This window comes from Drosophila hydei, unplaced genomic scaffold, assembly GCF_003285905.1.
Source record: "Drosophila hydei strain 15085-1641.00,03,60 unplaced genomic scaffold, DhydRS2 tig00008130-arrow-arrow-pilon, whole genome shotgun sequence".
Taxonomy (NCBI): domain Eukaryota; kingdom Metazoa; phylum Arthropoda; class Insecta; order Diptera; family Drosophilidae; genus Drosophila; species Drosophila hydei.
In genome coordinates this window covers 1,752,143-1,779,070 of record NW_022045839.1, presented here as the reverse complement: position 1 = coordinate 1,779,070, position 26,928 = coordinate 1,752,143, and the positions used below count along the sequence as shown (strand labels likewise).

At 36.4% G+C, this 26,928-nt stretch overlaps 1 protein-coding gene across 2 annotated transcripts; it reads right to left on the bottom strand.

Moving 5' to 3' along the window:
• Positions 1–17,575: 17,575 nt before the first annotated feature.
• Positions 17,576–24,605, bottom strand: LOC111597995 (la-related protein 1). 2 transcript variants are annotated; one of them, XM_023312975.2, is made up of 3 exons: positions 24,355–24,605; positions 18,384–18,949; positions 17,576–18,301 (listed from the first exon to the last, which is right to left on the bottom strand). In XM_023312975.2, the coding sequence occupies exons 2-3, from the start codon at positions 18,946–18,948 to the stop codon at positions 17,742–17,744; spliced, it is 1,125 nt and encodes a 374-aa protein (XP_023168743.2). In that variant the 5' UTR covers position 18,949; positions 24,355–24,605; the 3' UTR covers positions 17,576–17,741. The 2 variants fall into 2 exon arrangements, with proteins under 2 accessions (XP_023168743.2, XP_023168742.2); XM_023312974.2 differs by lacking the exon at positions 24,355–24,605 and adding an exon at positions 19,180–19,247.
• Positions 24,606–26,928: the final 2,323 nt, after the last annotated feature.

Below are 26,928 nucleotides of genomic sequence, written 5' to 3'. Positions count from 1 at the left end.
CGAATGTCAGCCTTAAGGTTAGAGTTGTGTATATGCCGTTGCTCAGCTTTGGTATTCCATCTGACCTCATTTGCAAACAAGTTCGTGCATACCCTACGTCAAATCAACTCAGCGTCCAGGGTATCTACAGCTGCTACTGCTTTCTTTTCGTAGCTCTTTGTGCTGCATACTTTTGTGCGCTTAAATTTGCCGTTGCAAATATTTTTTGTGGAACGCTTCTATGCAAATTGATGGCTTCTGTTTGTGTTTAGCGCGCAGTCGAAAAACTCGCAAATCCGTTGAAAATCCTTTTTTAACTTTTAATGATGCCTGCCTCGTGCCTTGTGCCTTGTGCCTGCTGCTTGTCTCTCCTTCGACAGCTCGCATAGTGCGGCAATGTTTTCTCTTGGGATTTGCGTAAAGTATCTGCTAAAAGCTTCCTTTCATTTCGGCAACACCGACCACATGGCCGCAGCAAAAAATGAGCCAAGTGAAAAGAGCAGCTGCCCCAAATTCTGTTTGCCATCAATTTAGCCTGGCTAACAAATATGAAAGCCATTTTCATGCTCACGCAGCCTCCCAGCTGGGGCTGACTCGCGAGTCTCATAAATGTGACTTTATTTTTCACTTTATACGTGTTTTGTTCTTTTTCGCCTTTTTTATGATCCTCGCGGGACAGTTTTGATGATCTTTGCTCTCTGATTAGAAGTTGGTGTTATGGTAAAAAAAAATGGAACTCTGCACGCCTGAAGTGCGAATTCGTACTTAATTTTGTTTTCAAAATGCACGCGAAAGTCTAGAAAGCTTTAGCTGCTCTGTATGCTTGTGTAGAGCTTCTATACAATGTCAGTTGAGTCGCCTGAGTGGACAGCAAGTGGACAGGTTCAAGTCCCAGCTCATGTGTATGAATCCGTTTTAGGAACTGAGGAATAGATATTTAAATATACTGAGAGGTATTTCATATAAGTATGCGCGACCACGATTCCTTTTATAACAGTAAGGCTACACTTGTATTTCTAATTATGTTTCTATCTAAGCTCAATTTCCCTCACATTCCTGCTTCTGTCTACTCCACAACTGCCCCATCTCTTAGCCACTTTATTCATATCTTCAATTTCGTTTGTCCCTTTATTATTTATTACTTGTATCCGAGAGGCACGTTTCGCATCTAACACATCATCCTCTACCATGTTCGTTTTATTATCAAGAAATACTTTATCTCTTTCCAAGATTCCTTTTTATCACTCACTCTTAGAAATGTTGAGCTCTCTTTAAAAGTACCTAGACTGGGTATATTGGTTTCGTTAAATCCAATTCGATTCATATAATCAAAACGAGACGTCGATAATTGTTATCAGTTTACATGACATCGATTAAAATCGATAACAAGCATAAATAACTTGATAGAAAGATTTGATAGATAGATTATATACTTGAACAGCATTTTCACTGACTCGAGTCTTGACTCTTGGCACAGAGTATCTCCTAGTCGAGCACGCTCCGCTCAGCTCTAAGCACAGTCACTGTTTTATCACTTGTTTCACGTCTGGTTCCTTTATTACTTTGCTTACGTTGCACATTTTGCTCACGCATTGCTCTTATCTTCAGCTCGGAGCTCCCTTTATGCTTTTCGGTGCCAAATTATTTCCGCAACATTTATTCGACAATTAAAATTGAGTGAGTGGATGCTGAGGGTAGTGAACACTTAAAAATGATATAGCACCTTTTCATATTCAGTGGTCGTAAAATTTTAATTGCGCACGCAGCCCAGACGCAGCCAACCTCCTGTATTTCAATCAGCAAATTCAGTACATATTTGATTGCCATCCACGTCCTGGTCGGCATCTATAACCTCAAATGTAGCTGGCACTGTCTTAAGCGCTGAATGGCGAGGGTTCTGGCGTCTGGTCCAAGGACACGAACAATTTCTAGCACGTGCGCAAACGTTTGAATAATATAACAGCTGCAGAAACAGACGCCGAAACAATGGCAATGACAGTGCCACGCCTTGACGCCTTCGTCTTGGCCCTATTCATTGCCGCGTAGGCCTCCCTTCGGCGGACTAAACTCATTAATTATGGGAGCTGGCCATGAATACGACATTGTATTTATAATCAACTTAAACCATTCGTAATGCTTGCTCATCAGCATTCATTCAACATGTTTTATACGTTTTCGTGCGCTTTCGATTCTTCTGCCTTAATGTTGCGCGCCGTAATGATTATTGCAATAGTTTTCGCATTAGCCAACACTGGAAAGCCAGACAGACTTTCAGCTGCTCTATACGATAGGGAACACTAAGAAAATAATTCGGATTGATTGTTGAAGTGTGACCAGACTTTGGCTAAGTGAACAGTGTTGCTAAATGCAGTTTGTGTCTGAGATAATTCAAAGTTAGTGTTGGCAAACAAATTATTGCTTCCTTAACTTATGTTGTAAATAGCTCTGCGAACCGAAGCTATATTTTACAGAGCTCGTAAGCATTCATGGAATTTCTTTAAACTCCCTTTTCTCTTCATACTTTCTACTATTCAGGGTGGCCCAAATTTCATCTCTTCTATGAAACACATGCAATCTCCCCTTAATGTCCCTAGCAACACGTTTTAGCGCCATTGTTTGACTTTTTGTCTGCATTTTTGATCTCGTTTGTCTTTGATTTAATATTAATCAATGGAAAAATGCGACATTATGCTCTCTAACTGGCTTTCCATGTCAATTGTTTGCGCTAACAACTTCTCGGAATTGATTTATCGTATGTGCTTGAATGACATTTACATGATTTTGCCGTGTCGACTGCAAATGTCGCTTTAACAGGCGAACTCCAATCATTTGTCCACCCCGGCAGTTGCAGTGGGAAAGCATTAATCAAAATAATTCTATTAGCTCGCTAATATGGCAATCGTAGCAACTACAAAACGTCCCAGACACAGTCATCAGCATGAGAAAAAAGGGCAAAAGAACAGATGTTGCTGCGGGTAGATTAGGTTAGGTGCCCAACCTCCGAGAGCCACTGCCTGGCACTGATTTATATTAATGGTTTAACAGTTTCACATTAAGGCAGTCTAATATTCAGCTTAACAATATTGTTCTCTATGAAAGTATTTATTTTAAGTTTCTGATCAGCTTTTTTATGGATGCAGTAATTTATCTGTTGAAGTCTATAGTATTAGGTGGATTGAATTGTATAAGAACAATGATAAAGTATCTGTGTAAGGGTATTAAAGCTTCGTTGAAATTAACTCTTGGTATTTCCACTCTGCATATAAATAGTATAGCCTGTTAAATAAATGTGTATAAAGAACTATATATGTATATGTATGTATGAGGATTGGCTGGCGTGTGACGGAAATTAAAGTAGTGAAAAGACCTTCGGGCTGGGCTCACATTCCATTCTAGCACAGGGCTCTATTGGCCCTTTCAGCTTGACAGCAGCTGCTGCCTTCTGTTCTCTGTCCTTCGATGTTTTTGGCTCAAAGGCATTTTAATGATTTTAATTAACTGCATGTTTGTCAGTAATTACACTGGCAACAATGCAATTATGAGTCTAGTTCGAGCCATAAACAACTGTCTTTGGCTCTGGCTGTGGCACAGGACCTGCACAAGGCCTTTCGGCTTTTGCTACAAATACATACACTCACACACATACACCTTAGTTGACACAATAATTACATGCATACAGCACTCTCTTCCCTGCAGTCCCAGCCCTTCAAAGCGCACAGCTTGACGCAATTGTGGGGCAGGCAGTCAGGCTCTTAGTTCATATAAAAGCATTTTGCCTGTTTGCTGTTGACAGTTTGAGCCCACGTGGTGCGATTGATGTGGCACAGTGGGATGAAACTTAATTGGCATGACAGCACAAATACAACGCAATATGACACCGTTTATACTGAAGGCAGCCTGGTAGCAAGGTAATTGGATTTTATACGAGTTTTGTATAACAATTCTGAAGCTTGTTTAAAATTAATTAAATTAAATTTTATAAAATCTAATTTAATTTATGCGATATTGGGAAGTTAAATTTGATTTATTTTAGAAATAATAATTTAATTGATTAAATTTTTTGTACTTAAATTTTTATACTAATTTGTAATGAAATCTATTTATTGGTTTAACTATGCAAAAGTGTCAACCATGTTAAATTTAATAGTTTTCATTTTTTTACATTTGTTTGGAAAGATAATACAATTTTTACAATTTAAAAAATTAGCTTTTTATTTTTAAAATCAATTTAATTATTTATATTATTAGGAATTCAATATTTTATAAAAAAAACAATAATTATTTGTTCATATTTCATATGAAAATGGTTCCACAGTGCGTATGTGTGACTCTCGCACTTATTACTCATACGACATGTGGCCCCACACACCCACACATACACACTCAAAGATGGTACATGTGTAATTATGGCCAACAATGTGGCCGTCCTTGAGTGTCATTGATGTTAGATGGAACCGAACAGAAAAAAGAATAAACCGAGGAAACTTGTTGCACTTGTGACGGCTATTGGACAATGGGCGTGGCCCAGTCGGACAATCGGACCGTTCAACCCGTTGTCCTCCTCGACTTGAGCTTTGTAAATATCAAGTCATTTTCTGCAATTTTTTTTTTGCACTGTCAATTGATTTATGGCTCCACAGCCCACCCCGCCACGCCCACGCCAACAGTCCGTGCTTTTGTTGGCAAAACACAAAAAGAAAAGCCAAGTGAACGCGTTGTACTCTCTGAAATATATATTGCGCCTGTCGCCCGCGGCTGTCATGTGCTGGGCTCCATTGTATGCAAAGAAATATATAAAAAAAATGTGTCGCCTTCGTTGACCGCCCACAGTTCGCATTGGCATTTGGTTCGTTCAAACTGCCACGCCCACCCACTGGGCGTGACCGTTTTACAAGGAAATTCGTTTAGTGAATTTCATTTACATATTTCTTGAGACACTAACACGCATATATATACATATATATATATATATATATATATATATATATATTTATATATATATTTATATGTATGAATTTGTTGTTAAATAAAAAGAAAGAAATGTTTTTTATTTGGATGCGTGCTTCTGGCGCATTTAATAAGGCGTTGCTCATACGCCACGTGGCGCAGATTTCATCTCCGCCTTAATTGGATCAGTGACATTTCCACTGAAGTGTCCCCTAATGGAGACTTTCTCTGCCTGTCTCTCTGTTTCATGGCTGTCTGTTTTATTTATGCAAATTGCATAATTCAATTGCCTTGTAATTGTCCAGGCATTTAATTAGTTTGATGACAGTTCTGTGGGGGTAAAACACTTCTGCAAAGGACATGCACAAATTTACTTATAGATTTCTCTATTGCAAATACTTACGCAAGCCGTCAACTCTTATATTAATTTGACCTCGTTTATATGTCGAAGTTTAGATTCTGTACGAGTATCTTTGTGTGTGGCCAAAATACTTCATTAACCTATTTAATAATTAATTAATATAATAATCAATTTGGAATATTTCTCAGTGAAAATAAAGAAAATTCGTAAAGAAACACTGTCTATTAGAATATGAAATTTGTTTTGCTTATCCTTTTTGAAGACAAAGATCAGTCAGACACCAGATTATCTACTAGAGCAGCTTGCTTTTTGCAATGAATCAATATTTCTTTATTTTTACAAATACATTAAATGAACTGAATAAGAATTGATATAGATTTAGTTGCAAAAAATTTGTTACTAAAAGTTGTAAGTCTAATGTCAAGTCAAACTCAACACAAAGCAGCTATAAACATTTTGATTTATTGTTAAATACAGTAATGTTGGCAACTCGAAGTTGTAAGTATCTAGAAAAAACGCCCTTCACTGCTGCAAGGAAATAAATAATAGCACTACTAAGGCACTTTGTCTTGATTGATCAAAAAGCAAAACCAATTTCTTTTTTATATATAGCGCGGACCTATTTGGGACTAAGAAGCGTACAAAGCCAATAATATACGAAAATATTTAATGCTAGCCAGAAGTACAAATAAAACAAAGTAAAGAAAAATATAATAGCACCACTGACAAGTCGAAATGATTCACATATTTAATTTCTTAGCAAACATTTGTCTGGGGTAATTGACATGGATTATATTATTTCATTCATTAAAGCTTAATGTGTCACAGAAATGTATATAGTATATATAATTAAATATTACTCTATTTACGCAGTGTCTACTATAGAGTAGCCCACTTGGCTGGCCAGCCAGCTGTAATATATTAGAAGCGTCAGTGGTTGGTATGGCGACGCATAATTTATCTGTTTAAAGATAATATCCTTATATATTATATGTTTTTATTATGGTTTTACTGCCTGGTTGCCTGACTGCAACAAATTGTGGGCTCAGTGTCGCTAACAAGCAGCTGCGCTGACCGCAGCATCACATGCAACCAGAAGCCGCAGAGCGCATCGCGTTGACCTTTTCGCTTGGTCTACTAGGCCCACAAAACCGCACGCAGAACATTAAAATGCAGCACACATGTGTGAGGGAAGGCCCCTCTTCTCTCTGTGTGTGTGTGTGTGTGTGTGTTTGTGTGCATTTCTCATTTTTATTCGTGCTGCAACGTTTCATTTAATTTATGACGCCCCCATGAACCATGGAACTGCACCTTGGAGATTTATGCTTGAGGCGTGAGTGAGTCTTATTAAAGGACTGGGCGTGGCAGCTGTGCTGCTGCTGCTCCTGCTTAACAGTTGGCAATCAAATTTAGTTGCTTTTTGAAGTCGATGCTCAACTTAATCGCATTTACGGCAATCAAATATAAACACACACCCAAAATACAGCCCAAAACATGCGCCCGCATGCAAAATGGCCCTACAGCGCACAGTGGTTGAAAAGCCCATTTTTAAGGAATTCTAAGTATACTTAAGAGTATGCTATGAACATAGAAGCAATTCTCTAAAATGCAATATAAGAAAGAGACAAATAAACTGATCCAAACTTAAACACTTTCCAACACTGAAATTATGCTCTTTACTGTAATTGCCTTTAGTACATTGTCCAACACTGTTGCAAGGTGTTTTGAGCCAACTTTTACATTATACTTTTCAAACTGCATCAATCAATCAGCAAATTGATTGAATCTCTGCGCTTTTTGACCACTGTAAATTGGGAGTGAAACGGAAAAGCATTTTCCATTAACGCATTACTGAACTGCTGCTGCTGCTGATGCTGCTGCTGCTGCTGAGCTAGCAACTGTGTGTGTATGTGTTCCATTTTCCATGTGACTTGGGCTTATTTCCTCGCTTTCCACTTGTGTTAACCAATAATGTATGCAAATCCAATTTTGCGCTCCATAAGCTTTATTAGATGCCAAAGTTGACACAGCTCCCCAACTACCTTTCGTCATTTAATGATAAACTTCTAGTTGATTGACTGACTGACTGCTTGACTGCCTGACTGCTTGACTGCTTGTTATCTAGCTCAGCTTGGCATTAAGTATCTTGTGTAATTTAATTTTCTTGCAGTCAATCATCTGCTCGATTGACCAGGTGGCCGTCAGGACGTGCCTTTTGGCACGACAATAACAAGAGCCAACCGCATAAGCCGCAGCACGTTTGCCACATTATGAGTTATTGCCAGTGTTGTATAGCAATAAACAGTTTTCCCTCTACACATATGAGTTAGGTTTACGAGTCGCAGCTTTTGTCTGCTGGCTCAGCGATATTTGTGTTTTTATTATAAGTTGGAAACGTGATGCCCAGATTCACAGATCTAATTTTCTGATTCAGGCAAAGCGATTAAATAGCAAATGTAGGCGACGACTGCAATTTTGTGAAATCGATAGTATTGTTATCGATTGCCGACGATTGCGTTTAACTCAATTTAGTTTATTGTACTACATTTTGATAAAAAAAAATAGAAATCTTAGATAATAGCTCAGAGTCTGAATCGTTAGTATTGTTATCGATTAATATTCTATATTGATACAGTTAAGTAATCAAATCTAATTCTGCAATTCATAATTTATATTTAATCTATCGATATTATTAACTATCGATAATTCTATATTTGACTAAGCTTGACTTCTAAATTTAAGTATTTCTCAAAAACTAACTCATTTTGGCGTTAATCTGTTTCAACACTAACGATAACAGCTCAATTATCGATAGATAAGTGCTTTGCTTTAGTTTCTTGTATTAAATTTATGCCATGATTTTTCAAGTTTAAAGGATATATTTGCTCTATTTGCAAAATATACGTTTCAAATGAAATTCTATTTATTTATTCCTATAATCCACTCAGATCGCAATCACCTAAGCTCAAGCTCAATAAAGCTTGCTTCTCCTTTATACCAATATTATATTATTGGTATATTCGGTAGTTAAGTCATCGTAAAGACCTCGCAAAGCTGCGGAATTAACTTTAGTCGTCTTAAAATACAATTTTCTCTTACTTTTTTTATTTCTTTTTAGCATTTCGTTTACATTTTTTTCCAACTGTTTGAGCTTCAATCCATCATGTGGCTTAGCCCACCTGTCGGACGATTTTATTAGGCTCTATATAGATATATTTATACACAAATGTATGTGTGTGTGTGCGTGTGTTTATATGGTAGATATATGTTAATTTCATTTAGAACATTGGCTGCTTAATATTTCGCTTTAGTTGTTATAGCATCTGGGGGTTAAGCAAAAGGCAATCTTTCTGTTTGCTTGTGCAGTAGACGAAGACGAAGACAGAGGCGAAGCAGGACGAGAAGGCAGAGGCGAATTACGTGTCCTGCAGGTAGACAATAAAAAAGCAACAATGGGCCACAAAATAAGCTTTTGCCACAGCCTTGATGATGATATACGAGTGGGTGGTGCCTTGGGTTGCTTATCAGAGAGACTGAATACAGGACCAGTAGCGGCAGCAGCAGCAGCAGTAGCAGGAGCCAGGAAACGTGCCCGAATGTCCTCTTCCTCTTTCTCTTATACATCTACTTGGCAGCTGCTGTTGCGCAAAATCCAAACTAATAATGACATTTTGCAAATTATTCCACATCGCACGCTGCTTGACACACTGACACTGTAACCGAAGGCGAGCGGGGTAGCCATGGCAGCGAAGGCTGTAGCAACTGGGTAGAACAGGTGTAGCACAGGTGGCAGCCAGCAGCCCGGCTGGGTGTGAAATTTATTTGCTGCCAGTAGCTGTTCGTTCTCGTCACGTTGCCATTTCCCATTTGCCACGTATGTGTTGCATACAATTTAACATTTGCCAGCGCAAAAATGAAAACAGTTACGCGGGCGACATTCGAATTGCGTTCTTTTTTGAAAGGGTATCTGAAGTGTGGTATGTCCGCTTGCAGAACAAGGTACTTATTAGCGAAAATTAATTGAATGAAACATTAAGCAAATATTAAAATGTTATCAGCAGTCTGTTAAGCATATAATATTATGAGAAATCTTTGAGTTGTACGCAAAAAGAAGACTATTAACAGCAGTACATTAAGTATAGCATGTTAACAGTACTTTATTTTCTTATTATTCAAGAAAATGACACGTCACTGCTTGCTATCAATAGAAAGACTGTTAACATTACTATGTTAAGTCGGTAACTTTTCAAAATTTCAACAGCTTACAGCGTAAGCTGTTAGCTATACAGTGTAACCAGAGCTTTATCTTCGACTTATCCAACAGACCTGATAGCTAACAGCATACGCATATGATATCAACATGAAAATTATATTTTTCTTGAACTTAACAGATATTTGAGCTAACATCTTAATAGCTGATAACATAATTATGTTACGAATATAGTGTGAGCAGAACTTTGTTTCAATTTGGCAAAAAAATTTAACAGTGGTATGTTAACTGCTGAGTGCTGTTAAAGTACCATGTTATGCATGGAGTATCACTAGGATTAAATAATATATGTTATGTGCTATGTTATAGGTGGGATGTTAAAAACTGTATGCTATATTATAAAACTCAAGCGCTTAATTCTATCGCGACTTGCATCACATGCAACATTTCATACATATTCCATAGAATGTTGAGCTTGAGATTAGAGAAATGTTAATTAAACAAATTCTAGTCCTCACACACTCTTTTACCAGCACAAACAAAATCCTATTAAAAGATATTCTCAGAGCTTTCATGCTAGATGTTTGCTTGATTGCTTTAGAGCAGTGAATATGCATGCCAATTAGTGGTAGCTGAGGACACATTTCAGCTGTCAGCTGCTCAGTTGTTGTTTCTGTGGGTTTCCATTGCAGTTTGCATTTGGGTTTGGCCTGACAGCTTATCAGTTGGCGTAAGCCAAAGAGAACTATAATAAATATAAATAAATTTTCCTGTCTTTTCATTTCATTTCGTTTATTTTGTGACATAAATTTTGTGAGGGTTTTCTTACGTTATTTACATTTTTTTCTGTCTCTGCCTGCCTTTTGGGCTGTCGTCTCTCATGCGCTCTGCATAATCCCAATTTTTGGCCTAGGCCCCGGGTTGACGTTTGTCAAATAAAATACGAAAAGGCATTTGTCATGCTTGAGATGCAAAAACCTGACTTAATTTATTGATGGCTCGGCAATTTGTTCAAAGGGATTTAAAAGTGAACCTTTTCTTATTACTGCTCCGCATCTGTTTTAAATGCGCTTCACAACTATAAATATTTGAAAGGAAAATTTTACACAAACATTTCTCATGTATTTTTTAAAGGTAATTAAGATGTTGTAAGCATGGAAATTATTTATAAAAATATCATTAATTTATTAGAATTATTATATTATAGCTATTACACGTATATCAATAGATAGATAAGTCTGATTGGGACTTTTTATCTTTCTATCTATCGTTATTTTTATCTACCTATCTTATAACTTACTCTATATATTCATCAATTCATCTCTATATCCATGTTATATTTATATTTATATGTACCTCTCGTGTCAGTTGCATACTTTTTTTCAACAGCCAAAATCAAAGTTTCTTTGGATTAAATATTTTTATACTTTTATACACGCTTAATGCAAACATAATTAAAATGTCGCGTGCTCTCATATATTATAGATATTATTAGTTAAGCAGATGTTATAGATATTATTAGTTAAGCAGATGCTGCTTATTCAACAAAGTATCGCATTTTTTGCAGCTCGATTTATTTTTCTGTCGTGTCCGGTGAAATTCTTTGGCTAAATATTTGCTTAGTTGTAAGTGAGATGGTAAAAGCGAAATGCAAATAGCGCTGCAGTTGCAAAGTTGCAGCAAGCACAGCACTTGTTGACGCAACAGCCACGCTGCGTCGTCTAACTGTAAGTCCACTCCGCTCTCCTGGCTTAACTGCATGGCTGGCTTTTTATTTTAATTTAGCTGCTTCAACTAATGGATTTGGGGCTTACGTAACTTCCAACACTTTGCCCCAGTTACGCCCCCGTCACGCCCCCACCACTTTTTTGTACTTAATTTGCATTTACACTACGCTCCGTACGTGTGTGTTTATATGTATTTATATAGGTGTATATAGTTAGCGCTCAACTATTGTGGTACGTGACTGAGAAGCTTTTGCCTATATATAAATATTAAGTATACGCAGTGCAGCACACACTGCTGTCACAGCATGGGTGTTGTGTATGAGTGTGTGTGTGTGCGTGTTTTTAAATTACAGTATGTACAAAGTGAAGCAAAGTCTCTAATGACCACTTTGAGGGTTTAAAATGCGTGACAGGCATTGGCCACATAAACAACACTTGTGAGGGCAGGATAAAATTAACTTATTCATTAGCAAATGGCAAACGCTGGGGCACACTCTATATATGTATATAGACATATATCTGTACAAGCTTCGCTTCAAGCTGTGTGTTAATTAAAAAACATTCTCGCATTGCAAGGTGCAAAATAGCTGGCAAATTGCATAAACGGCAAAGTTTAAAGCCTCAACTCCCACTCCAATATATATGTGTGTATATATATATGTGTATATATGTGCACCGTTAGCTCTGCCTGGCATCTCACTCTGACGTTATTGTTCTGTATAACAAAAAAAAGAAAACTTTAATTAAGTTTTCAAGTTTATTTTTAGCATTCTCTCACTCTCATTGTTTGCATGCGTTGCCTGGCGAACAACAACAATAACAAGTACAATTGTGATTTTTGACAGCTGGCTTTAATTTATGACGGCATTTAGTTGCAGATTTTTGACATGCTGCAGCGAACGCCATCAAAATTGTTCCACGTGGCTTAAACCAAAAACTTTTACAACGTGATATATGACGGGCATTTAAAACAATGAACAGCCCACACAATGGCCAACAAAAAGCAGCTGTATGCGTATATATATATTCATATATATATATCTGTATATGTGCATAAAGGCCAAATTGAAATGCTTATCATAAAATTTAGTATCTGGCAACAAAGAAAAATGTGAAGCTTATCACAATTGAAAGCGTACAAAGAATTGTTTTCATAAATTTATAATTGACTTCATATTATTTTTTTTAACATTAACATTACCTTTATCATGAATCTCATTATAAATAAAATAATTGTCATTGTCATTGTCATTGTCATTGTCATTGTCATTGTCATTGTCATTGTCATTGTCATTGTCATTGTCATTGTCATTGTCATTGTCATTGTCATTGTCATTGTCATTGTCATTGTCATTGTCATTGTCTTTGTCATTGTCATTGTCATTGTCATTGTCATTGTCAGTGTCATTGTCATTGTCATTGTCATTGTCATTGTCATTGTCATTGTCATTGTCATTGTCATTGTCATTGTCATTGTCATTGTCATTGTCATTGTCATTGTCATTGTCATTGTCATTATCATTGTCATTGTCATTGTCATTGTCATTGTCATTGTCATTGTCATTGTCATTGTCATTGTCATTGTCATTGTCATTGTCATTGTCATTGTCATTGTCATTGTCATTGTCATTGTCATTGTCATTGTCATTGTCATTGTCATTGTCATTGTCATTGTCATTGTCATTGCCATTGCCATTGTCATTGTCATTGTCATTGTCATTGTCATTGTCATTGTCATTGTCATTGTCATTGTCATTGTCATTGCCATTGTCATTGTCATTGTCATTGTCATTGTCATTGTCATTGTCATTGTCATTGTCATTGTCATTGTCATTGTCATTGTCATTGTCATTGTCATTGTCATTGTCATTGTCATTGTCAATGTCAATGTATTGTTATTCGCTTAAGCTGAACTGCAATTAGATGACATGAATTTGCATTGGTTCGCTTTAGCTCGTCTGTCTTCATCGCAAATGCATTTATTTTAAAACTTTCGTAAGCGAATGGACAGCTTAAACTGCAAGCAGCATTTAAAGTGCAATTTGCGCGCTGGAATTGACAATTTTCCACTTTTCTACTGAAATTTCTTTCCAAATAAAATGGCGACCATAGCTGATGGAAAAAAGAAAATGTGAAAAACCAGCTCGCATTTTAAGTTTTCTGCTACAATCAAAAGCTGCTGTGACAAATCCGGTTACAATGTGCAAGCAGCAATAAAAAATGATATTCCTGTAAGGTCTTTCGCTTTGTTTGCTAAGGGTATTAAATTATTTTAAATTTCCATGCCATTATTTTATGAATAATTAAATGCCTAATGCAAAGTCTTTTAGAAAACGACTTTTTGAAATATTTTGAAAGTTCACTTCATACGCATTGAAAGCAGTTAAATTCAGAATAGGCTAAATTGAGTTGAAATTGTTATATGGAATGCATATCCTTGCACGTTTTTTACGACGTGTCCACCTGGCCGTGGCAATTGAACACCTTTTCCGATGGCAGGCAGGGCAGGACACGAAAATGTAGCACACGTTGCGCGTCCAGGACCTTTCGTTTGCTTCGATTCAGTGAAGTGCGAAATATTCGCGCCTCGATTTGCATGTCCACATAAAGTTTGAAAAGGGGAAAAGCACAGGGCAAGGGAGCTCGGCAGGTTCGTGTTGGCGCCGCACATAAATGCAAATGCTAATGGGTTCTGGGTGCCAAAAGAAAGAGTGGAGACTGGAGAGTGGCGAGTGGAGAAGGGCAGCAACTGCTTAGGCGCATTCGAGCAGAAACTGTGGCATACATTTAGGCGCCGCCGCATGCAAATGTTTGACGTTATGCGATAATAAAAGCAAATCCGAGCACACAAAGTAAACACAAAATGCAAAAAGCAAAAAAGAATTTATATATATTTACTCGTATATATGTACATAAAACGCAGGCAAAAAGATATTTTCATCTTTCTTTATTTCAGTTGTTCCCTTTATGTTTTTTTATGCGTTTCACTTTGCATATTTTCTTGTTGCTTGTTCGATTTTTATCGCAACGTCTGCGACGATATTTGAAATTGTTGCGCAAATATTTGCGCTTTTATGTGCATTCTCCAAACGAAGGTACCGAGGCCCTACCCTGGCCAACGCCAGCGCAATCTCGCTCATCTAATGCCTTCACTGCTTCAACGAACTGAATTTTTCTTTTACTCTTGATACCCTGTAGATAATAGGTAGCAGATAACAGACTTAGACAAATTGCTGGGTTACTCGAGGGTATTACAAGAGCCAAACAATTTGAGATGTGTACAATTCACTCATAGTAAAGTTGAGCTATGAATTCATAGAATAAATAACTAGATTTATGGCTTATGAGCAGAGACATTGCACATAGATATAATTAAGAATTTATGTCTAAGATTAGTGTATCTCAATTTTTATAGGGTATATCTAGGCAAAATAGTTGGCATTTATATATATATTTCAGTTTAGTTAAGATTGAGGCTCATTCAGATTTTTCTGATACTTTGCATTTGCATGTATATAGCCTTAAAAGTTATAGTTAATCTTGTGACTTTATAGGGTATATAAAATTAAAAAAAAATGTTCATAAATCAAAAATTAGAGGTTTTTTTAAAACATTAAATGTAACCTTAAAAAATCTTATAAACAAATAAAAAGTTCACTTTGTTTCTTCTTCCCTCTCTCTTTTTCTACCCCTTAGTATTACACTACAGGATATCTCTCGGTCATGCTCCAAAAATAATACATTCTTGCTTTTTATGCATGCTGATTTCCTTTACGTTTCATTTTTTTTGTTTGATTTACTTGCGCTTTGTGTTTGTCTTCTCATTCGTATTGGTATTTGTATTTGTATTTGTGCTTGCAGTCGCATAGGGTATACGTATATATATATAGGGTATACGGACTGGTATTGGTATTGAGTATTGGGTATTGCAAAGGTAAATTGGATTGAGAAATTGAAATCGCATTCACAGCATTGGAAAAGCGTAAGGAAAATAAGAAAAAAATGCCAGCAACTGTAAAACAGTTCGCAGCAATTGAAATTTTCTTGTCTTATTTGTCTTATCGATTTTATATACATGTAAATATATGTATAGACTAAATAGAGCATGTCTGCGAGTGTGTGTGTGTGAGCGTTTGTTTGTCTAACTTGTGTAGCAGATAATCAAGCCAAAGTTACATCCAAGCCATAAACTTTAATGAGTTCGCCCAAAAGGCAATGCTCAAAAGATGCCTGAAGCACAGCTTTGACCCTAGATATAAACATGTAATATTAGATTGCAAAGAGAATATCATTGTAACGAAAGTACCTGAGGAGCTTTACTTTGTAGTTTGTTTGCTTGTCAACACTGAATTGGAAAACTTAAGGAATACACTGAAAAAAACTGTTTATCTTAAAGATCATTTCAAGTTTATGCAAAATACTCTTGAAGAGTTAATACATAATTAATTTAGGGGCAACTCTTTATAAAGTGGCATTTCCTTAAAACCAGTTAAATGCAGATTATGCCAAGTTAAAGTGGCAACTCCTTCAACCTATATTTAGGGAAAGTATTTTTCTGACAGAGCTTCAATTCTAAGCCTGCTCTTTTGTCATCTAGCTAAACATTAAATTTAATATTCACCATTGTGAATTTATTCACTTAACATTCGTTTCAGGCTCTTCATACATTATTCAGTTGCTGCCCGGTAGCAGCTAATTAACTTCGTAAGATGTGTCCAATTTGCAGCTGCTTTTTAACAAATTACAACGTTCATGGGCCCAGAGCTTCACTTCTGACTAATTTATGCGCCCACTGCAACATAGGAGGAAAAAATTGAATAGGAAAGTCGAAAGCGAAATTTCAATACTCTTTAGGGACATAGAAAAATATTTATATAATCAAAATATTATTATTTATATAATTTTATATAAATTATATATACTTTTTCAACTAATTTTTTACAAGAAAGCCCTTGTACCACCTTTAATTTAGATAAATATAGTGACTAGTTGAGGCTATATGGATGCAGTTCAACAATCTTAGAGCACTCAAATGACTTACAGTCTTGGCTATCCGAACATAATACCCTGTGTGTCAGGGTATCAGAAGTGCTTTCAGTGGAATTTTCAACGTTTCACTTTAATTAAGTATGACGTCATCAAGGTTCTGCTCTGTTTTTTCCTTTCCACATTTTTATTATTTTTTTTTTGCTCACGTGGTGGTCAATTAGGCAAAGTCATCGCTTGGCATACGCCTTCATTGGCTTTGACTATTTTCAAATAACATGGAAAACTTGTATGCGCTGACGTTGATGAATTTCCCCAACATTTTGGGCAGCATTTAACCTCAAAGCCCATTTTCTAGCTAATAGTTGGGCAAGGAACCCAACAGAAAATGAAGTGCAATATGGAAAGTTGGAGTCTTGGCAATGGGGCGTTGCCTAATGTCTGCAATCAATTGCCAAATGTCAGGTCAGGGAGTGCTTTAAGCGGGTTGCATATATTCTTTTAAAACCATTTGAAAATTTTCCGTAATTGCTGGTGAGTGTTCAATTGGAATTAACACAAATAACTTAGCTCGATTAATCAACTGATAGACGTAAGTCGCAGAGACAAACAAACAACTTGACTTGCTGAAGCGCTTCAAGCTCGCTGAAATGCAGTAGCTTCCTCTGTCACTCAGCCTTGCAAGAAGGTACACAAGTAATAAACAAGTAATACAATTGCAACAAATAATACTTTTTAATACTAACTTTTGCTCTTCATTTATTGTAGTAGAAAACGTTGCCTACTTTTGCGCGTTTCCTTAATTCACAATTAGGTAAAATATGCAGCATACTTTCGAGCGCCCGAATAAGAAACGTTCAGTTTATAAGAGTGAATCACTCTTAACATATAATCACTTTAATAAGTTTTATTATTTAATATGTTTAAGTTTTTTAATTATTTGTAATAAAAATAAAAATAACGAAAAATTCATCAGCTTGTTTTTGGATGCCAAAATGTTATTCCGCTGCTCGCTAACAGATTGCAGCTGATGGTCGACTGTTAGGCTGCAACTGCATTGCAATCTAAACTGTTAAACAGCTGTTAACTTACAGCTCATGTAAAAAAAATAGTGCTGAAAGAGAAATTGTTAGTGTTCGTAGGGCATTTTAATGTTATTTTTGTATTTGTTAAGATTCTTACAGCAAGCCAAAAATGTTCATTACTAACTCCAAAATCAACAAAATTAATAATAATTAAAAGTAAATAATTTTTGTAATATCATTTTATTCGTTATATCTCAAAGACTTATTGCACGATAGATGCGTGACTTGGAGAGCGACTAAGAACGATGCTAAACACAATTTAAATTATTTGGTACGGGTTGATTCATCTTTTTTCTTTTCAAGTAAATATATAAGCAGGTGAAGTGAGTTACGTACAAATGGTTTTTGCTTTTCATTATCGATGGTTCTTACTGTAAATAGTTTAACTAGAGACTAAAACCAAACACCCCAATGACCCGAGTGCCGAGTGCCCGTACCGTGGACGCTCAGTACTGTCGACCCATGACTCGATCCAAATCATTCCAACTGCAGGAATAATCGATCTGCAGCAGACCCTTCTTGCTCAAGCCAAATTTACGCGAATAAATTCCGGCGTAGAGCGACGAGTCGCTTGGCGAATCGCTCTGCGTCCCACCCGTCCGTCCGTATAGTGTGGATGGCGCCGCATAGATGAGCGACGTCGCCTGCTGCTGGCACTCGGCGCAATCCGGTAGGCTGCAAAACGGCATTGTAGCATACGGATTGCAATAGTCGTACGCGGGCGAGAGCGGAGGCGGCGCTGGAAAATCAATCTGGGGCATAGCCTTTGCCTGTGCCATGGCCAACGATTTGCCAGTGGGCGTGGCCGAGCTACGCTTGCGTCGTGGATGCGGCGCAGTGCCATAGCCCGAACTATAGTTGGAGTTGTTGTAGCTAGTGCGATCTCTGGTCTCACTCGGTTGGGCATGACGCTGCAGCGTGGCTGCACGTCGAGGCAGCGTCGTCATCAAGGGCAACTCATCACTTATGGAGGAGTGTGGCTCCGTGGAGCTGGCGCTGGAGAAACCTGACAAGAAATGGAAGATTGTAAGTAAACTGGATAAGAATAGAGCATGGATTGAGCCTGACATTGTGGCCCACACACATACCTCCATAGCCATTGTATATCTGACGCTGCTCCTGTTCCTGTTGCTCGATGTCATCGTCATCCAGATGCAGCTGCCTGGTCATGGTGGCCATATAGTCATCATATCGACTCGATATGGGTGCCTGGCCATAGACTTCGCTGCGTGCTGCATAGAGCAGCTCCTTGCGACTGCGACTGCGATTGCGACTGCCGTTGACATTGGGCAGGCGACAGCACTCCAGCTGGCACTGGCTGCGTGACAGGCGTCTGGTGTGTGGGCGTGGCATGGTAGAGGCCATGACCAGGCGATTGCCATGACCATAGACAGGACTGGGCGACTGCGAGGGCTCCAGTTCGTAGTCCAACGCCGTTTCGTAGTCTGGCAAAATGTTGTCGATGTCCATTTTCTTGCGCACATAATCGTAATTCTCCAGATCCCACGGATCCATAAAGCGGCGCTGCGACGGCAACAGCGTCGAGCCATAAATGGCCTCGGTCTGCTCTAACTGGTAGTTGGACTCCACGGGCAGCGCCTGCTTGGGACCATTGCGACGACGACGCGGCGTTGTTTGACTGCGTTCCCGCATGCTGCAGAGGGAGAGAGCGAGAGTGAGAGAGAGTGAGTGTGCGTAGCTGGTTGAGTTTTCAATGGCTCGATTATGCAATCGGATAACTCCACATTATGCGACAACAAAAACTCTTCCGCCAACCATCAACAGCAACAACAGCAATTGCAAATCTGTTGCATGCCCCATCAATATGCCACAGATTCATAGATTGTCGCGTTCATTATGTTCGCTTAAAAGCCACTAGCTCACCTTCGTCGAACAGGTGTTACAATTAATGGCATATTTAAACATCTGCATCGATTTTTTTGCGGTCAAACTAGTTGGCTTTTATATGTATTAACCACGTTTTGTTATTTATGGAAATTCACATCAACTTAATGTTTATTTTACTGTGGAAAGCAAAAGCCGATCTATTAGATAAAGTTCTTCAGACTATATATGTGATATCAGGAATTAGAAGAGCTATTAAAGCTTTGATGGACATGGAGTTGGTCTGCTGATATAGTGATATCACAGGTCTCTCATTCAAAGAACTGGATTATTTAATCGAAGAAATTTAGTACATAGAATATAACCAGAAATTTCATATATAGAAATCAATATGCATGGGAAGCTTTAAGATGTTAAATAAAATTTAAAATTTATTTGTACAAAGTACAGAGAGATGAATAGTATTTAAAGACTAAAGCCAATTTGAAGTATTTTATTTTATTTTTCATTTTCAATAATTAAATAAATTTTTCATACATATATTTTTTACATTTAAAAATATAAATAAAATTTTGACATAATTCTGAACGGAATTTACAACATTTCTTGCAGTTTTTTCTGTATACAAAGTAGCTTTAACCAGTTTCCATTATTTTTTTTCTGCATAAACTGAGCATAAAATGTAATTGGCTTGGCTGCCTGACAAAGTTGTAAAGTTTTTAATTAAAAATCTGTTAACTCTTCCGCAGTAGAAAATATTCATTTACTATGAATAAATATATTATATAAAATATGTGAAATGCAACTGACGCTAAAATTTGGCATTGCATGCCGAAAAGTTAATTGAGATAAAATCCGATTCGCTGAGCTGGAAAATCAAATAGTTGATAAGCTCCCCTTAAGGGGGCATGGGGAAGGGGGATTGACTTTTCATGATGTCCATTTAATAGCATATTTTGTATTGTCCGACAGCTCCCTAATTGAAATTAACAGGAATTGTGTTTGGCATATTATAATTATATATTTTTACATTTATTTCATGTTTGCTTTTATATTAAACTCAAATTTATAGCCAAAGGTTTTTTTGTTGAAAATCAATTTTTTTTATACATAAAAAAACCAAATTCCCCATCATAAATTATTTATTATTGATTTGCATTCAAAGGTCGACAAATTAAAGTGATTTAAATATAACAAAAGACTTTTGGCACTTGTATAAAATATTTTAGTTTCAAATGAGGCAAATGATGAGCCGAATCAAACGAACTAAGTTGAAGGTTAAGCTATAAAATTGTACTAAGATAGGTAAGATAGATATTTGTATAGCATAAGCTGAATATAGAAAGGCGTTGACTTAAAAACTAAATAAAGAATTTTGTAAATATTTACAAAGCTTTCTATTTAAACTATTGTCAGTTCTTGTTAAAATATAAAAGAATTATTTAGCTAATTTTTATAAGATATTTGCGAATGAAATATGAGAGATATCAGCTTGAAATTTCTTGTTTCAAACGAAACTACTCGCTCAACCAGGCCTATCATATCGCAACATTTCTCCAACTATTGGCATGATGTCATGTATTAAAAGGGTATATTGTGCTATCTAATTAGAGCGTCTAGGCCACACCCATCTACTTATAATGCTTATTCACACATACTCATGCATATTTGAAAAGATATTTCATATGTTCAGCAAGCATTGCCTCAGTCCCGGCAAGTGCAACGATCCATTATAACCCGCACATTCATCTGTTTGTTTGGCAATATGTTGCTTGAGATATTGGCCATATATTGACTATTGATTATTTGGGTTTTTCTCTTTTGTTAACCACATTTTGTTTTACGCCCATTTCAAGTCGCTGCGGCTTATGCAACTATTTTGTAGGCATTTGCAATTTGCTAATTTGCATAGTTTTTTGTTTTAATTTCTTGGGCGATCGATTTACATTTCTATGGGTTGCATGCCTCCCCCTCTAGCCATCTCTCTGTTTCCATCTCTCTTTTACTAAATTCCTCCCGCTCTCACTAGCCATTGACACAATGTCGGGCGCCCCTAACCAATATTTTATTTAGCATTTCTTTTGTTTTCTTAGCCAAAGCAAAAAAAATTTATAAAATACACAAAATAAATTGCAATATAAACAAAGCAACGTGACTTTGCTTTGGCACGCAAATCAAATTGGCTGGCAACAACTATTTGCCTGGGCGCATATATTTTTAAATAAAATAACTAAACAGATGGGTATGCGCGACTAGGCAGATACTTAGAAGATCGGATGGAGCTTTAAAAAAATTATTCATTAATAAGTTTTCTGTTCATTGATTAAAGTTTGTCTTTTGTCTTTGAATTCCTTGTTGATTTATCTATATTCAAGCAGTTCTTTAATCTGTCATGAAGGATCAACTGTTACCTAAGCTCTTATAATGGACACTTGTACTCTTCTTTCCCTCTGCTCCAGTGCCAATCTAACCGTATGCCCAATCCAAGCTCAACTAACTTTCATCTAGACCATATTCCGAAATACATATTTTCCGAGCATTTAGATCATGTCTGAATATACTTTACTAAATACAGTTGATATAATTTTTATCCGAAAAGCATAAAGAAATAAAACCAATCACAATCGCTGAACGTCATAAATTAGATTCTTAGGAAAATGGAAAGAGATTTCTCGCTTCGCTACAAATACAACTTTCTTATTACCTTCTGCCGAATATAGCCAATAAATAATGGAAATTAGTTACTTTTCCCTGCTGCTTACTACCCAGAGTACCCTCTCTACAAGTATACAGGGTATTACCACGATGCCCATGCCTATGCCTATATTTTACCATATTTCCATGCACGCAAATAAATCGAGCGATGGTTACAATATTTTGATTTATTACAGTTTTTGCAACGCTTAGTGAGGCATGGAATGCAAACAGATACAGACTGAGTTACACACACAGAGACACACGCACACCCTTCGGCATGCAGCTGTGTAGTTGCATAAATGCATATTACGTATACGTCATGTGGTACAAGCAAGCAACTCCAGCAAGACAATGCAATTAGCATTAACCACAAGGTATATATACATGTATGCATATATATAATTGTATAGTACTGGTCGTCGTTTAATTAATTGCCCACGATGCAGATAGCGGTCTTGGTCAGGGGTTAGTTGGCCATTTGTTTGATTGGACTCGGCTAGCAGTCATCAATTGGCTATTTGCATACCAAATGTGCGAAGTTCACGCTATAATTAAAGTACCTCAGACTTAATATAGCTGCTGCGCACTAATATGTCGCTTAAGCTAATCAATATTCAAATTCCCTGACTTAATAAACTTCATGTTATTTGGCTTTATTAAAGCAAAGCAAAAACCCACTTGAAGCTTATTATGACTTTTTAATACGACTATAAAAGCCGCAAGTGCACGACGCTGGAGTCCAAGATAAACCAAGTGAAATTTGTGTAATCATTTTTAAGTGCATTTTCATAGCCAACGCAGCGCATAAATTGATTAAAAACGAGACACAATAAAGTGAAGCAAGCGCCATAAAACAAGGCAGCTATAGAAATGTGTGAAACAGATTGGAATCTTATCGGCAACTTTGCAACTCTTCAACTAATTCAACTTAGAGTGTATAAGAATTAGAAGTTCATAAATTGAATATATTATTTTCCAGTTTTGCCATCCTTCTCTAGATCTATTCCAACTACAATTTCTAAGACACAAATTGAAGAGCTAATCAATATACAAATTTAATCCCTACTAAAGTGCGTAAGCTTATTAATAATATTAAAAAAAATTATCAATAAAATTCCAAAAAACGATTCAAAAAATTTTTTTTGCAATCTGCTTTAAAATATTTTAAATTAATTTAAAATTCACTTTTTGATTCATTCACAAATTTGACTCTTAAGTCATGTTTTATTAACATTTCAGTTTATTTGTTCTCATGTTTTCATTTTAAATAATCGTAAATAAAAATAATCTGCATTGTTTTCTGACTGCTCAGCTAGCTTCAAAAATGCAGAGCATGAAAATACTTCCTGAATTATCAGTAAAATATGTTTTTAATATTCAAATTTAATTTTTCAAACGACGATTGATTGTTATGCCAATGATTTTATTTAAGCTGAATGAAATCTTCATCTCGTTTTTTTTGCATTTTTTGGCAGTGCGTCAAAATTTTTGATAGTTGAAGAAAAAAACAGGTTTTATTTTTATGTCTGACGACCTTGCGAATTATGCGAAATGATTAGCTTAAATGGAATACAAATTCCTATAAATAAATAGCTGAACTAGCTGTGATATCATCAAAGAAGATGAAGATGTATGGGTTAGTTGGATATTTTATATATAGGATATAGATATAGAATATAGATCTGAACTGAATCAATTTTCATTTTTATCTGACAAAAATATTATGAATAATTAAGAATTTTTGCAGATATCATAAGATATCATCATTTATATATAAATAAATCTAAACTTTTATTAATGTCAAAGAACTCCAAGAACTCTCTTTCTCCATATATAAATATAATTTATCTTCAAAGAAAGATCTCACGTATATTGCTTGATTATTTATTCAGTGTCATTAGAATGCTTTCTTTTATGTCCTAAACCTTAACGTGTTTTCTTTTCAAATCAAAAAGTTCTCTTCTTTAGAGCACAGATTAAAGATATTTCGCATTTCAATTTGTGGCTCCGCTGGTGGCTTGCCGAGCTGCTTTCTTCTGGAATGTGTTCTTCCATGCTGAAGCCTAAAGAATCTTTTGTATTTATTTATCACATTCGCATCACGCATCAACCGCGCCCTCAAATAAACACCCAGCAACAAGTGTTTAACGAAATGACTCAGCAAACAAATTAAAAATAAAAATAAAAAGTCTTGCAAATCTTCTCAATAATTCTTCTGCTTTTCGAACTGGCCTGCCTGGGCGTATGACAATTGCCAACGCTTGATGATGATCATCAGCAATGAGTTATCCCAAAATGGTCTTCTTTACATTGGCATTGCAATGTGGCCTACGCCAACACCAACAGCAACAATACAGTGCCCGAGACAAGCCTCAGACAGCCTACCAGCTGTCGTTATAATCATATGTCGTAAATCATATTTCATTCTATATGTTGTTGAGTAGCCCACGTTTGGCTCTTAGCTGTGTAACTTTCTTTGCATTTGACATAGTTTGCCATTTCTGGATATTCATTCACCTTTTATTATTATTATATCGATTTTTGGACCTTATATTCTTTATTTGTTCACACTTTTTCTTTTTGGTCGCTTGGGCCAAAAGCTGTTTCCACAGTTCTTTCTTTTCAAGTTTGCTTTTTTATTTGCGAATTTTAAGCACGTTTCAGTCGCGGCACATAGAGTACATTAATGCGCTTGCCAGGCATGGCAAGCCACAAATCTTTTCGAAGATCGCCGCATAAAAAACCTCCCACCGATACATGCGCTTCACGAGGCGCTCGCGTCTTGACTGACAACTTGATTTGTCTTCACTTCTGCGCAGACTTACGAACTTAAGGCTGCAACGCACAAGGTTCGAGCGCTGATCGAACATAATGAGGTAGTTGCGTCTCGACTCGAAGCCGCTGCGCTTTTGCGCAGACTGACTACTTACAACCAACGTGTATGCGGCTGCATGCTAAGCGCCGATCGAACATGTATGCATGTTACAGACTCTGAGGCTCAACTTAAGCTATTGTATGCACCGACTCATAACCAGGTTCGAAAGGTGTGCTGCTGACGCATGAGAAACGCCGATCAAATATTCCCGCTATCACTGACTGATTGCAGAGCCAACATGCAACAGGTTTGAAGTTGCAGCTGCTGGCTAATCGAGTCTCTAGAGCCTAATAAGCCTCTTAAGCTTATGCCAACAACATTTTCGTTGATCTTGTTCTGCTTATAACTGCCTCTCAAAATGTTGTTGCTTGTTAATTAAAGCTAATTATTTGACAAACTTTTCACTTGATTGACAATAACTTACAAGTGATAGCTACATTTGAACAATTTCTTCTTTCTCTCTGTCAACTTGTCAACGAACTGTTGCCAATTAAAATACGTGGCTTTGTCGCAATGACAATTTGAACAACTCGTTGACAGCAGCAACATGCCAACTAACATGAGCTTTGACAGACATATAAACACAAGAGATCGGTCATTAATACTGATTGAATGCAAATATTTTTCTGAGCTGTGAGCGTAAATACTTGATGACTTTTTAATGCAGTCATACTGTTTGTACTTTAACATACGCTTTAAAAATTAGATGACTTTATATTAAAGATTCTTAGATTAATTGATCTGCTAGAGTCCTACTTCTTCATATCTATTCCTATGTCTTCTACTTCTAGCAAACTTAATCTCTTCAAACCTGGTTTGACACACATGTTGCACTTGTTCAATGTTCGTTTTCAAACTTGAATTGATGTCGAATCTTGTTGGTGTGGGTTCGATCTTGCTAAAGCCAAAATTTTACAACTTTGAACCCTCACCCAGTGCTCAGGCTTTAATTAATTAACAACATATTTAAGCCACTGTGAACTGATTATATCACAGCCAGAGCTAAGCTTTGAATGCGCATTGATATGTAAATTTGTTTTTCTTTGTTGGATTCGTAGCTCTGGCATGCAGTTAAACTAGTTGCCAAGTTCAAAGAGAAGAAATGGCTAGCAATTACATAACAACGTGTAGCCTTTAAACTTGAACCGGCTTTCAATTCGTTGTTGTTTACTTTTGGGAAAATATGAGAGTCAAGTCGACTGTCACCGCCCGCCGCACTGAACGTGGTCAACATCAACACTTCGTTGGCATTTGAGGTTTGTAATATAATCTATCTCACTCTCTCTCTCTCTCCTTTTATGCCTCTCTCTGTTTCACTTAACAATTCAGCTCCCACTTTTTCAAATGTAAATATTAAATTTATGCATAGTTTTTTTTTTCTATTTGTGGGTTTTGGTTTGAAAACTTTTCGTTTATTTATAAAAAGGTAAATAATTGCCAAGCCACAGAAAAATGTTGAAAAAAAATCAAATAAAACAAAAAACTTTCACTTTCAGCGCGTTGGCGGCATTGTCATTGAGTCGCTCACATATCATTTTCATGGGGCAGGTCAGTAATTTCGTTTGCGGTCGAAACCTCGTTGAGTGCCAATAAAAAGCAGCTATTGATGTCAATTAATCATTGCAAACAATTTAATTAACATTTAAAGAGCTTTTGAGGTCGCTTTGCGGTGGGCAAACATGAGAAATTTGAATTTACTTTTTGATTTTAATAATTGAAGAAGAAAAATATTTGAAGTGAATAAAATATGAGCGATAAAAATATAATATCGATTTTGACTTTGAAAATTTGTAAATAAATTGTGGAAGCATAAAAGCTATTTGAAAAAATGTTTAACTAGTTATTAAAAATATATGAAAATAATTTAAGGCCATAAAGATTAATAGAAAATATTATATTAAAAGAAAAAATATAATACTGCATGCTGTGCCAAGATCTCATCATTCAGCTTAATTATAATCATTCACTGAATTAGTATAAATTGCTTGCATTGTATAGAGAAAAAATTTGACTCTTCAGTTTATATTTCTGATATTGAAAAGTATTTTAACTCCAAATTGAATTCAAGTTATTAACTGGAAAACTTTTTAATGGCATTTCAGCTAATTAGTTTCAGTTTTAACAATTTGTCGTCTTTGTATATCATATCTATAAATATTGGCCCAGTCGTATTGAATTAAATAAATACAAGTAAATAAAAGGGAGCTAAACCACAG

What these genes read in the sequence shown, in the direction of transcription:
- LOC111597995 (XM_023312974.2), bottom strand. Translation starts at nt 19,211, where the DNA reads ATGCCATTAATTGTAACACCTGTTCGACGAAG. An exon ending in GTAACACCTGTTCGACGAAG is followed by an intron (nt 18,950 to 19,179) that starts GTGAGCTAGTGG and finishes CTCCCTCTGCAG; the next exon opens with CATGCGGGAACGCAGTCAAA. An exon ending in GATATACAATGGCTATGGAG is followed by an intron (nt 18,302 to 18,383) that starts GTATGTGTGTGG and finishes ATTTCTTGTCAG; the next exon opens with GTTTCTCCAGCGCCAGCTCC.